The 17,572-nt window shown below is 49.0% G+C and overlaps 1 protein-coding gene across 2 annotated transcripts in view; it reads left to right on the plus strand.

Moving 5' to 3' along the window:
* LOC138516983 (uncharacterized) overlaps positions 1 to 17,572 on the plus strand; it is a 78,421-nt gene that overhangs the window by 53,387 nt on the left and 7,462 nt on the right. For both annotated transcript variants that reach the window (XM_069632472.1, XM_069632473.1), the window contains exons 3-5: positions 992 to 1,044; positions 4,487 to 4,584; positions 10,630 to 10,798. In XM_069632472.1, coding sequence (XP_069488573.1) covers positions 992 to 1,044; positions 4,487 to 4,584; positions 10,630 to 10,798 — 320 coding nt within the window. The remainder of the gene's footprint in view (positions 1 to 991; positions 1,045 to 4,486; positions 4,585 to 10,629; positions 10,799 to 17,572) is intronic.

The raw sequence follows: 17,572 nt of genomic DNA on the forward strand, positions 1-17,572 counted from the left end.
TCTTCCCTCCACCCCGTTTTTATTTATTTTTTTACTCTCCCCCAACTTACCTTATTTGAACTGCGGCGGCACTCGATGTTGCAGCCGCACCTTCCACTCTGCTCACAATGGCCGCCATGGAAAGGGAAGGCGTGGCAGCTTTGGTAACTGGGGTGCCTTAAGCCCACATGCCAAGGGCTGGAACGGGGGTTAGCGGCCCGGAGCCCTCATTATCCGCCCGTAACACCATAATAAATCGGCCCTTAGGAGTTATAAGGAAGGGGGGGTGTACCCTTTTCTGAAGAAGAAGAGTGCAAGTATATTCAGCATATTAGCCATTAACATACAATACATACAACATCAATAAAACATCACAACTACACATAGGCCTTCGGATTATGACACAGTAATTATACATTGTGGGCGACCATGGATTCATTATATTTTGGACCATAGTTGTACCTACATCACAATAAAGCAGAGCACCAGTTACATCCTAAAAAGCACCATGTAGGATTTCTCCCTTATTGCATTGCATAAAACATCCATATGTCTGCACAGGCCCTAATGGCATTCTCAATAAAATACGGCCTAACCCACTTTTTCCTAAAATGTACAGATAGTTGACTGGTCATTAAAAAGCATTAGGTCTTCATAGGGGTGCAAACCACATGAGCCCGCCCTCCCCAAGCCTAGCCATGGCATCCTGCCTCTGAGTGGGGGGTTACCATCCAGTTCTGAGCCCTTTGGATTGGCTCTCGCAGGTGATCATAGTACTGACTTTGCAAGCCACGCTGGTTGCTGCTAAATCCCAATGACCCTGTTGTGCATCGCAAGTGGAGGCGTTGCACTCGCAAAACGTGCGCACGTGCTTTTCGCTGGTCTCGCGGATGGAGATCCACCTTGTACGTCTGTCCATTGATATGCCGTGGAAAATTAAGAAAGTCCCTCTCATCATCATAAGACCTGCTTAAAATGTTGATCTCTACTTTCTCTTTTCTTCTACTTTCAGTTGACCTCTGTGCTTTCTACGAAATAGTCCAGCGCCTGGGCGGCTATGAGCAGGTAAGTCTACCCTTTGTTTGTATTTCCAAGTTACTGGACCCAGGAACCCTGGGGTCCGGTGTCTTGGGTGCGGCATGATGGCAACATGTATGAAGCCTGATCATGAAGCAGTACAGTGGCAACCAGCAACGACTTCATCATACTCGGACATACGATGCATTGCATTTCTAACACTTAGACCTGCATACCCACCACTGGCCACCTAACCTGAGACTGGCTGATCTGCTCCCTCCTGTTTCATCACCTGGTTGCTTGTAGATCCTTTGCTTCCTTATTGCTGACCTCCCCCTCCAAAGTTAGCTCCCCGCTCCCTTGCATCTCTGCTCCCTGCTCCCTTGCATCTCTGCTCCCCACTCCCTTGCATTGCTGCTCCCACTCCCTTGTATCTCTGCTCCCCAGTCCCTTCCTTCTCTTCTCCCCACTCCCTTGCATTGATGCTCCCTGCTCCCTTGCATCTCAGCTCCCCGCTCCCTTGCATCTCTGCCCCCTTTCCCTTGCATCACAGTTCCCCGCTCCCTTGCATCTCTGCTCCCTGCTCCCTTGCATCGCTGCTCCCCACTCCCTTACATTGCTGCTCCTGCTCCCTTGTATCTCTGCTCCCCAGTCCCTTGCTTCTCTTGTCCCGCTCCCTTGCATTGATGCTCCCTGCTCCCTTGCATCTCAGCTCCCCGCTCCCTTGCATCGCTGCTTCCCACTCCCTTGCATCGCTGCTCCCCATTCCCTTGCATCGCTGCTCCCTGCTCCCTTGCATCTCTGTTTCCCGCTCCCTTGCATCTCTGCTCCCTGCTCCCTTGCATCACTGCTCCCACTCCCTTGCATCGCTGCTCCCCGCTCCCTTGCATTTCTGCTCCCCCATCCCTTGTATCTCTGCTCCCCACTCCCTTGCATCGCTGCTCCCTGCTTCCTTGAATCTCTGCTTCCTGCTCCCTTGCATCTCTACTCCCCGCTCCCTTGCATCTCTGCTTCCCGCTCCCTTGCATCTCTGCTCCTTTCCCTTGCATCACAGCTCCCCGCTCACTTGCATCTCAGCTCCCCGCTCCCTTGCATCTCTGCTCCCCACTCCCTTGCATTGCTGCTCCCAGCTCCCTTACATCTTTGCTCCTCGCTCCCTTGCATCACTGCTCCCCGTTGCCTTGTATCTCTGCTCCCCAGTCCCTTGCTTCTCTGCTCCCCGCTCTCTTGCATTGTTGCTCCCTGCTCCCTTGCATCTCTGCTCCCCGCTCCCTTGCATCACTGCTCCCCATTCCCTTGCATTTCTGCTCCCCAGTCCCTTGTCTCTCTACTTCCCACTCCCTTGCATCACGACTCCCTGCTCCCTGAATCTCTGCTCCCTTGCATCTCTGCTCCCTGCTCCCTTGCATCACTGCTCCCCAGTCCCTTGCATTGCTGCTCCCCAGTCCCTTTCATCTCTGCTTTCCACTCCCTTGCATCTCTGCCCCCTTTCCCTTGCACCACAGATCCCTGCTCCCTTGCATCTCTGCTCCCCACTCCCTTGCATCGCTGCTCCCAGCTCCCTTGCATCTTTGCTCCTCGCTCCCTTGCATCGCTGCTCCACGCTGCCTTGTATCTCTGCTCCCTAGTCCCTTGCTTCTCTGCTCCCCACTCTCTTGCATTGTTGCTCCCTGCTCCCTTGCATCTCTGCTCCCCGCTCCCTTGAATCACTGCTCCCCATTCCCTTGCATCTCTGCTCCCTGCTCCCTTGCATTTCTGCTCCCCAGTCCCTTGTCTCTCTACTCCCCACTCCCTTGCATAGCGACTCCCTGCTCCCTGCATCTCTGCTCCCTTGCATCTCTGCTCCCTGCTCCCTTGCATCACTGCTCCCCAGTCCCTTGCATTGCTGCTCCCCAGTCCCTTTCATCGCTGCTCCCCACTTCCTTGCATCTCTACTCCCTGCTCCCTTGCATCTCTGCTTTCCACTCCCTTGCATCTCTGCCCCCTTTCCCTTGCGTCACAGATCCCTGCTCCCTTGCATCTCTGCTCCCCAGTCCCTTGCTTCTCTGCTCCCTGCTCCCTTACATCGCTGCTCCCTTGCATCTATGCTCCCCACTCCCTTGCATCTCTGCTCCCCGCTCCCTTGCATCTCTGCTTCCCGCTCCCTTGCATCTCTGCTCCCCGCTCCCTTGCATATCTACTCCCCGCTCCCTTGTATCTCTGCTTCCCGCTCCCTTGCATCTCTGCTCCATACTCCCTTGCATCACTGCTCCCCGCTCCCTTGTATCTCTGCTTCCCGCTCCCTTGCATCTCTGCTCCCACTTCCTTGCATCTTTGCTCCTCGCTCCCTTGCATTGCTGCGCCCCGTTGCCTTGTATCTCTGCTCACCAGTACCTTGCTTCTCTGTTCCCCGCTCCCTTGCATTGCTGCTCCCTGCTCCCTTGCATTTCTGCTCCCCGCTCCCTTGAATTTCTGATCCCTGCTCCCTTGCATCGCTGCTCCCCACTTCCTTGCATTGCTGCTCCCCGCTCCCTTGCATCGCTGCTCCCTTGCATCGCTGCTCCCCACTCCCTTGCATCGCTGCTTCCCACTCCCTTGCATCGCTGCTTCCCACTCCCTTGCATCGCTGCTTCCCACTCCCTTGCATCGCTGCTTCCCACTCCCTTGCATCACAGCTCCTGCTCCCTTTCATGTCTGCCTCCATCACTGCCTACTTCCCCATATGATTGTAAAGAGTGTTGTGGGCTCCCAAAGTTAGGCCCGTGCTTAACAATTCTTGTTCACTTTATATACCGCTGTTGATGGAATGTCACCCATCCACGTGGTGCAAAGTTGCTTTGCATATGGTGGTGCTACAAAGAACAGAGATAGTCTTTTGAAGTTCCTAATGGCACATTGCTGTGATGTCCCCTCTTACGCACCTTGGTTCCAAAATGGCCGCCAGGAAGGAACACGTCCTGTGCTCTGTATGTTGTTTGTATCCCACCTTTACAGAGATGCTTATTCTGAATCCTAGATTCTAAATAATGAAAATGGGTGGCATTTCCTTCTCTATGAGGCTCCCCGCCTCTGGAACACTCTTGCTCTCACAGCTGTGGATAATCCTACTCCGTGACAGAAGACCTTTAAGGCATGGCTCTTTGCTAGCTAACCTCTTCCACAGTGCAGCATCCTCCTCCTCAGGCTGCAGCGCAAGAGTGGCCGCTACAAAACCCACCTCTAAATCTAACTTTTAAGGTTGTGGCTGCATGTGGAGGCTCTGGGGTATTTCACTGGGAAAAGAAAACATTGGGAAGATGAAGAAGAGAACAAGTATAGATGGGTTAAGGAAGTGGGGGCACGCACACTGTGGCGCGCCCTACCCTTAGCATAGGTATACTCTGAAAGGTTGGAGTAGTTCCCCTATATGCAAGCTGTACACAAACGCGGCCAGAGGTAGTGCCCTGCTATCCCAGTGTGCTATTTCAGTTCTATCTGTGCACTGTTACTTACCTCTCTGCCTTGCCCTCAGGTCACACTGAAGCAGGTCTGGAGGCAGGTGTACAACGAGCTCGGTGGCAACCCTCACAGTACCAGCGCTGCCACTTGCACCAGAAAGCACTATGAGAAGTTAGTATTTCTTTACTGCCTATTATATGTTTTCTTTGTATTGTTTGTATAGCGCAAGTGCTACTCTAAAGCTGATTCAAAATGCCGAGAAGCAAGGGAGCACACTTATACATTTAAGGGGGGCGGAGGGGTGGTGGCCCGATTTAAAGGAAGTGTAATAGTGTTCGAGGCAGCGAGCATGTCTGAATCAAGATCGCCAGCTGGAGTTACAAGGGTCTGTTTTCGGTGTTATGTAGGTCTGTTGGCAGACTGTATGGCTCATTTGGGGGCTTCTAAAGGTCAGCTAGAAGCAGTGCAAGAGTGGGGATCATCCACAAGGCTATCTGGGCCCGGGGACCACACTATCTCCAACTTAACCTCACTAAATACTCTCCCTCTAGACCACTTCACTCCTCTGGCACCAACTCTTTGTGTGTAAAGCGTTTTGCTAAACAGCAGGCAAGTGGTCGCTCACTTTCCTCCGCAGGCTCCCTCCTTTGGAAAACCCTCCTCCTCCCCCTGCGCCTTGAGCAGGATCTTCTCAAATTTGGAAGCTGCTTAAGACTTTCCTCTTTTCCGCCTCCTTCACTCCTTCTCTCCTGCTCTTGAACCTCGACTCCAACACTCCGTGTGTTCTCATTCTGCTTGATCTCTCCTCTGCCTTTGACACTGTCAACCATGCCATCCTGCTCAACCGTCTCCGGGAAAACCTGGGTATCACTGGTCAGGCTCTGGCGTGGCTGACCTCTTTCCTTTCAAATCGACCCTCCCAGGTCCAACTGGGGTCCTTCCTCTCCGACATCTTTTTTTCCACCTGTGGTGTCCCCCAGGGATCTAATCTCTCTCCCTGGCTGTTCAACCAGTATCTGGCACTCCTTGCCCACCGCATCGCCGCTCTCTGCCCTAATTTCCGGTGCTATGCGGACGATACCCAGCTCATTTTCAGGCTACCCTCAGCCTCGCCCTCTCCTTCCCTCATCTCTGACTGTCTGTCTGCTATCCAAGAATGGTGTGCCGCCAATGACCTCTGCCTTAATGCCAGTAAGACTGAGATTCTACTCATCGGTACTCCCACTCCCTCCTTCCCTGCAGCTCTCTGGCCTGCCTCCCTTGGCCCCCTCCCTGCTCCTACCTGCAAGGCAAAAAACCTTGGGGTCATCTTCGACTCCACACTCTCCTTCTCTCCTCATATTTCTGACGTCGCCAAGAGGTCACACTACCAGCTGCACCTCCTCAGAGGTATTCTTCCCTTCCTCTCCTTCCCCCAGAAGCTCACTGTCTCCCGAGCCCTGGTTCTCTCGAAGCTGGATTACTGTAACAGCCTCTATCTTAATCTGCCTGCCTCCACTCTCCGCCCTCTGCAACTCATCCAGAACAGAACTGCGAGACTTGTCCTTGGCCTCAAGCCCAGGGATCGTATCTCTCCAGGACTGAAATCTCTACACTGGCTCCCAGTGGCTGCGAGGATAAAGTTCAAAACCCTCTGCATTGTCCACAAGGCCTTCTGGGGCCTGGGTCCTAAATACCTTCAACTCTCTCTTCCCAAATATCTTCCTTCCCGAGCCCTTCGCTCATCCGCCTCCAACTCCCTCAGGGTCAGCGGCTTCTCGAAGCAACGAGCTGGGGGTAGATCTCTCTTCGCGGCAGGGGCCTCCCTCTGGAACAGCCTTCCTGCCTCCCTGAAACTCGAGGAGAACCATCTCCGGTTCCGGAAGCACCTCAAAACCTTCCTCTTTGCTTCTGCTTTCTCTCTCCCTCTCCCCTGCTGAACAGCTAAATATTCTTCACTGAAACTGCACTGACCCTGCAACTGGACCTCTCTAAACGGCCTCGGCCCTGGGCCAGGCCACTCTCCACTTGCACTGATGCCCTGGAACCCCTCTGCACTGCGGGACTGTCTCTGTATCCCTACAGCCCCCCCCCTTCCCCAGCACTTGTTCTGTACTTACCTTGCACTTGCCACCAGCTGGCCCTATTTAATTATTACTTTACGCCACTTACCTTGTACTGCACTTCCCCCCCTTCCCTTCCCCTTGCACTTTTCCCCCTCCCCCACCCCTGCACTTGCGCGATCTGAATGACACCTGGCCTAGTAGGATCGTTGTCTGTCTCCCCTTGTTCCTCCCCTCCCTGCCTCGTCGCGCCTTGAAACACCTGTGTATAGGCGCGTTACAAATACCATATCATATCATATCCTCTGGTAATCTCACAGTTGCTGAATCGGTGTCCTTGGCACTTATGCATCTTCGGGCCTTGACCTCCCACACCAATTCTTCCCAGCTCCTGTCTTTCCACAGCACTTTGCATCTGCACACCCTCCGCTCTGGAGACTCACACTTACACCTCTCGTGGCCCAGGCCGTGTAGCACTCAACATTCCAGCACTTCGTCCATGGCTCAGCCACGGGCTCAGACTCCCCAGCACTTAACTCCCCTTGCCTCTTCCTTTCTGCACTTGCACGTTCTGAATATTCACAAGGCATATTAGGTTACCTCCCTCTCCCCTCTTTCCCCCCACTGCTCTTAAATATTTTGTTGTAATGTATTTCCCACTCTCCCTCCCTCCCTGCCCTGTGGGCGCTTTGAAACAGTACATTCTTATTGTATTCCCACCTAACAAGCAAACAATAAATAAATAGGCTAGGGGCAGAGTCAAAAAATGTTAGCATTTTTGTGGGTTATGGAGTGGGTTATGGAATGTATTAAGTTTGTGTTGATTACTCTTGTTATCAAATGGATCATCTGTATGCACAGCCCACAGGGTGAGACAATGGAAGTGTTGGAGGGTCTGGGAAGGGGCTAGCCCCGGCCCACTTAGATCCCTGTCTTACATATCTATGTTCCAAAGACACTCGGGCTCAAGACTGAACTATCTTCCATGACTTGTAAAGCTGGGCGAATTTATGCTGCCAAATCCCAAATCACCCGAATTTCAGCTGAATTCAGGATCCGCCTAACTTGATGGATTTTTTAGTGGGTCAGGTATTGAAGTGCATGTAGCAGCCCTCACCTGTCTATGTAGGGAACCTGCTTCTGGGCCACTTAAGAAGTCACCAGACAACTTTCAGAGGGCAAGGAAGGTGATGCCATTCATGTTTGTTTGGAAACAGGAAAATTGTACGTAGGGCACGGTGTGACAGAGTGTCATCTAAAAGTGTGGAATACCCGGAGCTTTTTTAATGTATATCTAACTCTAAAGTTGAGGTCTCCTAATCAGAACTCTTTTTCATAATTCTCTCTGCTGAAGAGCATAGTGAAAGCGCGTAACTCTACAGGGTCTGTCTAGTGACACCTCTCGGCAGCTGCCTTGTGCTTTGGGAACATGGCAGTAAAGAGTGACATGTGCATTCCAGCCAATCACTAGTAGGACCAAAACTCCAACAGCCAGGATCTGCTTTCAACCGTGAGCAAACCTGATCCTAAATTAAACCATGTCATTGTATGCTCCCTGAACTTGCAGACAGATGGCATACCTCAATGTATGCCAGGCATGGGCATTACCTTGTGGTCTCTGGGAATCCAAAATTATTCTGTCCAAAATCATTTGGTTTTATTTTATTGGTTTCTAGTGACCTTCTCGTCAATGCCTCCTGTTTATTCATTGTCTGGGACTGATTTTCACCCCGAAACAGATCATTTAGGCTCTGCCCCCTCCTTCCCCTCCAAAGCCTTGTTTTCCCTGGCATACATACCAGGAGCAGGGAGAGGCCCAGGGACTTGCCGGGCCAAAGGGAATCAATCCAGGGTGGGAATTAACAGAATCCAGAGTAGCAGGAGCAAAGCATCAGTCCACAGAGACATCCCACCATCATGGATTCTCCTGGGTCTTCCAAACATCCTGTACCACTCCACACTTTCTGCAGACAGAGCACTCTGGGTATGACATCGACAGGCACAGGATTCTGAAACAGTGGCCAGGATTGGTCCCCTTGCAGAATAGTAGAAAGCAACCAATCTGCTGGACTAGATTCACTATTTAAGCGGGTGAGAACACCCAACCTGTTGAATCATCTTTAGAATACTAACGAAAAATGATTACATCTGGGCCTTCACTGGGAGCACAGTCTCTTCCAAAGCCCTCTGCCACAGGGGTTAAGATAAAGGCTCCAAGAAGGGAGAAAGGCCCTTCTCTTGACCATCCATGAGGAACATCTAGGGCGACCTGCTGGCTCGACAAGGCCTACTTCAACTGGGACCACTGGTACCAAGGATATGCTACTGGGTGTCACAGAACCCTGCGAGTGTCTTCTCTAAAAGCCTTCTTGGCTGGGAAGTACAGATTAAGGACATACTTTGACCCCTGGAGACTCTGGACGAGAGCCCCCAGCACCAAAGGTCAAGGAAAAGGGTATACAGTGTTTATATCGAATCTTTTATCTTGAAAACCGTTATAGTGAATGTATTTAGGGTGGGGTAAAGGGTTACATTTTTGGGAGAAACAGTCTGTGTGGGTTTTTAGGGGTGGGAAACCGGTGTTTGGGGGGGACCCCCCCAAAAGATTATGCATTTAGTATCAAGGTTTTCAAGATAAAAGATTGCGCATTTGTTATATATAACCTTGATATAAAGACATGTCATCGAGGAAAAGCTCTGGACTCTTGATATGGCCATCATTCCCCTCATCAGATTCACCACCGCCATCATCTGATTCAGAGGTGAAATGAGTGGAAGGGGCGCAGGGGGGGGTTGATTGGGTGTTTTTGGCTGAGAAATATTCTACACATCTGACATGGGTGACTGCCCACGGACAGGTTTCGCCAGGCCTAGTGTTGAGAGCGGAAACTCCAAATCCTCCTCATCGAGAGCTTCCCATGTCTCCTCTGCAGACACCTCATCAGACTCCTGGAAAACCCGGACTGGGTCTATTCAGAAGATGGATTCATTCCACATTGTGATGGACATCCAGCAGTAGCGGACATTGCTGCACAGATGATGGATGCATATTTGAGTGACACACACCAGGTCATCAAGGGTGATGACTCATTGCAGTATTGGTTTTACAAGCGATCTGCATGGCCAGCGTCAATAGTCTGTGTTGCCCTCGACATCCTAAGATTTCCCAGCTAGTGTGACATTGGCATATGTTTTCAATGCTGCTGGAGGAACTTTCTCTGATAACAGAAGTCTCTCTGTGCCTTGTGTCAAGCAATGAACATTCATCAACAGTAATAAGCACCCCTATCGCAGCAGATCAGGGTGCTGTGCTTTGAAAGCACACACAGTCTGAAAACTGCCCATGGTGGCATTAGAGAATGACCTCTGTCCAAGCAGAAAGTAGCTCAGCCAGTGCAATGTAAGGGGGATTGTGGCTAATGTTGTCATGGATACTAGTAGCATGTGGCTGAAGAATACATGACACTGGTGGTAATGGTTCTTGCAGGAAACTGCTGTGATGAAAAAGACATTCATTAAGTTGTTGTCCCAGAGTGTGAAGTCGCACGCCTGCTGCATTGTATATGTCTATGGTCTGAATGTAGCATAGGGATATGTGGCAAATGTCCCCGCTTGGACACACCATTGCACTGAGTAAGTCGACTGAGTCACACACAAACAATATTTGCAATGCACTCCCAGCAGGATGTGGGTCAGGCACCTAATTTATTATGAACTCCTGCAGGGAAGGAGGAGGACAACTGATATTTACTACACTCACACAGAGAAGGGGGAAAACACACCATTTCTAACATATGCCTACACACAACCTTCGCCACACTCCCACAGTGAATAAGGGCACAAACACAGATTGCTGCATTCTCACTCGGGCTTCTAATTATGGTCTCGAGGCATTACCCGGCCGGTAATGCCCCCCCTCGGGTCATATTGCTTAATTAACATAACATCAATTTGAGCTTTGCGAGAACTAGACTTGTATTGGACATTGGGTGTACAGTTTCTGTATCGATATCGGGTCCAGATTCAATTTCTGCAGAAACATCTGTTTGTAGTTGACTGTAATACTGTCCCAACATATTGCTCATAAATAGCTACTCATGCCAGATTTCTTAACTATGCCAAAGTACTTCTGTTGATTTATTTACCTCCTCCTTCCTCCTGTTGACACCTTTAGGCTTATTCTACCTTACGAGCGCCACATCCATGGCCAGGAGCAGCTTCCTACCTCACCACCAAAGGCCGCCACCAAACGTTGCAATCGGGGAATATACAAAGGTAAAGATTCTGAGGAACCAAGACCAGACGAGAAGAAGACAAGACTGCCAGACAGCACATCGTGGAAGGTAAGATAGTGTCACATGCGGTTTATAGCATGTGTGTAGGTGAAAATTCAGTCACATGCCAGCTGTCACCAGTTCTTGAACATGTGGTGATATTCAAACCTGCAGACAGGAGTCTTCCAGAAAACAACCCCCAAATCTATGAGTGCATGACCTCCCCTGTCAGCCACCTAGAGAAGAGCAAAGATAGCGTAGTTTAAGCTCTGGTCTAATGACACAATAAGTGGTCTGTAGAAAATATTAATGAAAAAAGGTCCAATGCTTGATGCTTAAAAATTAAAGCAAAGCCATTTCCTTTCTCCGAGAGCAGGCCTTGTGAGGAGAAGCTTCTTCAATGTGTCTATGAAGGTATTTAGAAGTGCTGGTACTTCCCCATTAAATGCATAGCAGCCTTGGCAAGACGTTCTGATGGTGCTACCCCTTAACATGGACTTCAGTCCAGATAAAGACATTAATATATTGGACTGTCTAATAAAAGATACGTGAGCACAGGTGATAAGTCTTTGTCCTGTCCCTTTAATGGTCTAATCTATCTTTTGACAGCAGTCACACTGCACAGAACTCCTGGTAATGTGCCACTAAAGATTGCTGGAAAGTGCTAGTACTGCCCCATTAAGAGCATAGCAGACCTTTCAGCAGCCCCACCTAACCTGAGTGATTTGCTCTCCCAGATCCCCCCATGTTGCATGTAGATCCCTTGCTGCCCAATTGCCCGCCTTCCCCATCCCCATTGTTAGTCCCCCGCTCTCTTGAATTGATCCCTTGTATCTCTGCTTCCCTCGCTGTGTACTTTCACCTATGACTTATGAAGCACTCTGTCGCCCCTCAAAACTAAGTCCATGCTCAATAAATACCCTAACAGTAGTAATAATAAAAGAAGTTCTAGCAATGTCCAATTAAGCATTTTTCAGGCTTTCTGATAAGGGACAGTTCTGCCCTATTAAAGGCAAGGCAGTCCTGCTTGTATTGGTCCTGTCCTATTGAAGGTATAGCAAATGGGCCTATAAGTGCATGTACTGCCTCTTTAAAATTGAAGAAGCCCTAATAAGTAGTTGGAGTCCTGGACCCTAAGTGCTGGTCTTGTCTCTTTAAACAATTAGGAACATAGTTGTGAAGTGTAGGATCTGCATGATTAAAAGTTCAGCATCTCTGGTGTGTAGTGCCAGTGTAAACATATTGATTCTCAGCCATAATGCTCTGCAGTTAGCCATCCCTGGAAATAAAGATACCTTTCTGCAAGGAAGAGACATCTAGCCAGCCGGCTTGGAGTACATTTGCTTAATCACTGCTTCTTACAGCTGAAAAAGGAAATGTCTCAACTTTTTACTGCATACACCATGGGTTTTATATAATGGCAACAGATTACACAATGATTTTATGCTAATAGTAACCTTATATTTTCAATATGCTTTGATTAGCCATTTTACTAAAAGGTCAAACATCACTTAATTTTCATTGGACATAAACACTTTCTGAACACATGACTTTTATGCTAATTAACATGACTAGGTATTTTCAAATTTCACTAAAACCACAAGCTGTATGTTGAAACCTTAAAAACTAGACAAAAACAAGTTCTAGAAATGACGCACATCTTCAAACTTCTTAGCACAGTATGTACAAGACATAAATAAACTGTCTGGTTTTCTATTGGCTAATTTCCCTACCTTATCCTTTCTGACTGTATGCCAGTTTCTTTTTATGAGTCACACCATTGGAAACCACATATTCTATAAAATTCTATCAAATTGTCTTCACCTGTCTTCAGTTGCTCGCAGTCAACCTTGGCTGGGGCTCAACCATTTATCTGGTGTTTTCCCAACTCTGTGTTTCTGTGATTCTAAACACTTGCAAACTTCTATCAGACTTAAGGCAGTTATTCATTTGCAAGGCGAACTGTGAAGTCCCTTTTAAGATAATGGACATTTGCTGTGGTCACATTTTCTTTGTCAGGGCATGTATTTGAGCACTACCAGTTTTCTGATGTCTAACGTCTATTGAGTTTGAGTAACATCCTCCATATCTAAACAAAGTGTGGCTTAATGTCTGTGTTATTCTATGATAAATACATTTTACCCTGTCTCTTATGCAACTATGTGATGTCATAAGTGAAATTACATTACATCTGTCATCCTTGGTCCACACCATGTTTATCCTCACTGTTTGTTTCCGTTTAGGGTATGGATAATATAGTTGTCCGAGTATACAATTCTCATATTTGCACTCCTGGACAAGGGGGCCAGACATGTCCCCTAAATTGCATAGTCGTCTGTCTGTTACCAGAGAGGGGGGAGAGGCTGCACCTCTACACCAGCACTGTCCTGTATGCACTCTGCTGGAAAGTGGTATTGTGGTCTGATTTAAAAGTACAGCTGATCTCCTGTGAAGTGCTGGGACATACCCAATAAAATACATAAACCCTGTGGAACACCTCTAAGCTTGTCCCAGTAAGGCCAAAAAAGGTTGATCCTGTTTGCCCAATCCCCTGTATTGTGGTCCAGCTAGAACGGTAAGCAATGTTGTGTTAAGATGAATTTGTAAAGTGCAGTATTCCCTATTTCCATACCTATTTGGCTCTGACAGCACTCATTGAAGAGAAGATTGTGGGTCATGCTCCATTAAATTATAGCGAAAAAATGTCAGAGGTTGTTAGACCTATGAAAGATGTGCCACTCCAGTTCCATAGTTTGTAAATAGAAAGTAAAGATCTGCCAACCCAGTGCTAGCATAATCTTGTGAAAGAAAAAGCACAAACCCCAGTGCGGTTGCTCAGTTGCAATTAGTCAAAACAATTGTATTTTTTCACAATACATTTGTTTAATTATTAACAATATCCATTTTCACTTCAAACAGTTTCACATGTGTATATTAGTAAAGAGAAAGGAAATTAACTTCATACAACAGGCAGTTGCTCTTAAATGATGAAATAAGCAGTAACACTGACTACGTGACTATGAGTTGCACCTCCTCAGGCTTTTTCAATGCGTTTTTAAGGTTAATCTTTGGTGTGAAATAACCGTTCGAAGGAATCCACGACTGATTCCTCGCCTGCCTCTAAAATGGCCGCCCGCGCCTCCAGCACGAGAAGCTTCACGTTCCCCAGCAACGCAATGGGGATTTAAATCCCTCCCTCCTGCCGGCAGGCGGAAACCGGCCCGCATCCGGCAAGGCCCGCTCGGATAAGGCCCCTTTTGTATGCCTGATCCCCATTTGCAGACGATCCACAGAGGGAGCAGGAGCTCTCTCTGCAACAGCTGTTCCAGCCGGCACCAACCCGCCTCCTAGCAGAACGAAACATAATGGAGCACCGATCTGTCCTGGTGGGCTCTAGCGTGTAGGTAAGAGGATCCCTACCCAAGCGTGCCCACATAGCAGCCCACACTGCATCTTTGGTGTGAAATAACCGTTTGAAGAAATCCACGATTGATCCCTCGCCTGCCTCTAAGATTGCCGCCCGTGCCTCCAGCACGAGAAGGTTCACGTTGCCCAGCAACGCAACAGGGATTTAAATCCCTCCCTCCGCCCGGCAGGCGAAAGCGGCCCTCATCCGGCAAGGCCTGCTCGGATAAGGCCCCTGTTGTACGCCTGTTATGCGCAGAATTGCGCTTTGCTGAGTCCATCAGGAAAATATAAGGTACGATTCTCTTGCACATAGCCCTGTCCCTCCCCTGCTCCCTTAATCGTCCTTTCGCACGCTAGACCTCGAGCAGGCCACACCACCCCCTGTTTGAATTGCTATCTACAGCAATTAGCATGCTGACCTGCACGCAGTGCAAAACCAAACACATCTGCCCACCCAGCAACCACGTACTACAAAGCTACACAGCCACCCAACCAGCCACCTCCCATCCCCACTTGAAGAAACAGCCCTCGCTACGAGATAACCTTCTCTCACGATGCTGCAAGCCCCGCATACTGCCACCCAGAAAGACTTTGCTGCCCACACTGCATTTCATATCTAGATGTGCCTTGGATCTTGACCCCCATTTGTATTTTGATTCAATTGTGCCGTGATTTTGCTGCCGACACTGCATCTCATTTCTAGATGTGCCTTAGATCTTGACCCCCATTTGTATTTTGATTCAATTGTGCCGTGATTTGCTGCCCACACTGCATCTCATTTCTAGATGTGCCTTAGATCTTGACCCCCTTATTGCAAGCGGATCCCTAGTTTATGCCTGTTTCTCGTTGCCCAAATTGCATTGCACTGCCCCAGCTGTGCCTGAGTCCTGACCCCCCACACTATCTCCTGCCGCAGATTGTCGCTTCCAGCATCACCACTCCTTAACGGCCAATACCGCCTAGTAGTTGCCCTTTGCACCTAGACACACCCAGACACACCCACTGCCGAAGGCTTGCCATACACCGTTCACTGCACTTGCACCTAGCTGCACCACCTAGTATCCAGTGGCTCTGCTATCTAATCTCAGCCCACACATACTCTCGCCATGTCTCATCCCCAATCCACCAGCTCACCAGCTGCCCCACTGACATTCCTCTCCAACATTCCTCCTACTTACTTCCTACCATCATTCTTCACTGAAAGCAACCCCACAGCACGTCATCCTCCACCTAGCATAACCTCCTACACTAGACCCACCAACATCAGGAACCAACTCCTAGGTCTCCGTTCAAGATACCCTAGTTTCACCCACCAAGCCCCACCCATCACACCTTACACTCCAACTACGCCAGCCCTTACGGTCAAACACCCTTACTTACACCTGCCATGACGCACCACATCCGGCTGCACCTCTCAACACCACCCCAACCTCAGCCCAACACACACACAACCTACAGTGTGCCCTCATTAATGCTAGATCCATCCCTGCCCATGCCACTGAAATTCACGAACTCCTAATTAACTTAGACCTCGACATCCTAGCCATCACCGAGACCTGGCTTCATAGCGCTGCAGGGCCAGCCCTCAACCTTACCATCCCACAGGGTTACGCCATTATCCGGCAAGACCGCCTCTCCTCAGTAGGTGGTGGGGTAGCACTCATCCTGAAAGATCACCTTGAGGCCAGACAAATCACCTCTAACCTGGGTGACACCATAGAATCCATAGCTATAAAAACCACCCTCTCCCCCAACTCCACCATCACCATCAACCTTGTCTACCGCCCACCTGGCCCACTATTGGAGTTCCATGAGAACCTCCTACATCGATTAACAGAAAGCCTAAAACTCACCTCCTGAAGCATCCTTATAGGTGACCTTAACCTAGGATACAATGACAAAAAGGATAAACCAGCCAAATCTCTTTCACTAGCCTTAAAGGAACTAGGCTTTGACCAAAAAATAACCTCACACACACACAACAAAGGCTGCATCCTTGACTGGGTAGCTGACCACAACTGTCACATCGACATTAGCTCCATCACCCCAACTCCTTGGTCAAATCCCCACCTCATTCAATTCTTCATTCCCGTCGCATCTAACACAAACAAACCTAACCCCATCCCCCCAGCACTGGCAAGATGCGCTAAAAAATCTTACTAAAGATAAAATTACACCCCACCTATACATCCTCTCCACAGATCTCAAGTCATCCGACCCGTCAGAGTTAGCAGATATCTACAAGAGCACCATAAGCACTGCCATAGACACCATCGCCCCCTTACAGACAAAAAAAGCCAAAACTATTAAATACTCAAATACCTGGTTCTCCACTGAACTCAAAGAACTCTGCTCACAGAAAAGAAAAGCACTGAACTCCTGGCAGAAATCGCCTTCCCCAGCCACCCTATCCTCCTACAAAAAAATCACTGCCCAATACAAAAAAGCCATAATCACAGCAAAGTCAGTCTCCTATAATGATAGAATTGCTAATGCAAGCTCCGAATCTAAAGAACTCTTCGCCATTTTCAAAGAACTCACCACACCGGCCACCAAATTACAAGACATTGTTAAAGACCAAACTTGGTGTAACTCCATACAATCTGCCCTGTTAAATAAAATTGAACTCTTACAAACAAAAATTAAGGAGCACCACAAAAATCTATCACAGCACCTCAAATCGACCACCACCACGAGCCACATGCCTACCCTTAGCTCTGGGCCCCCATCCACCAAAGCCCCCACCACCCCGTTCAAATTCAGGGAGGTCACAGAACACGAAGTTATTGAGATAATGAACAAGATTAAACCATCCAACTGCAAAGGAGATCCCTGCCCCGCCAGTCTGATCAAAGACTGCACTGCAACACTCGCCCCCTTCCTTAAATCATTTCTTAACGCCTCCTTCAACGCCAATACAGTCCCAGACAGTCTAAAAGAAGACTGGGTGCGCTCGCTTCTAAAAAGCCTACCCTCGACCCAGAAGTAGCTACCAACTACAGGCCGATCACCACCGTGTCTTTCCTGCTCAAGATTCTGGATAAAGTTGCCTACACGCAAATCCAGGATTATCTTGAAACCAACCATATCTTAGGCAAAAGACAGTCGGGCTTCCGACCAGGTCACGGGACAGAGTCAGCCCTACTCGATCTAAAAATACAGCTTGCAGACACTATGGACAAAGGCAAACCGGCACTCCTTCTCCTACTGGATCTATCTGCCACCTTTGACCTTGTCAACCACGATATCCTAGGCATGCACCTAAAAAATGAAGCACACTTCTCTCCGGAAGCCATTGCATGGGTGGCCTCATTTCTAAATGGCAGACTCATGAAAGTCTTCTCAGACACTGCCTCTGCTACCCTTACCATCATCCACTGCGGCGTCCCCCAAGGTTCCTGCACCGCCCCCACTCTCTCCAATATATTCACCCTC

Source organism: Ambystoma mexicanum, chromosome 6q (assembly GCF_040938575.1).
Source record: "Ambystoma mexicanum isolate Mex_15411 chromosome 6q, UKY_AmexF1_1, whole genome shotgun sequence".
NCBI lineage: Eukaryota > Metazoa > Chordata > Amphibia > Caudata > Ambystomatidae > Ambystoma > Ambystoma mexicanum.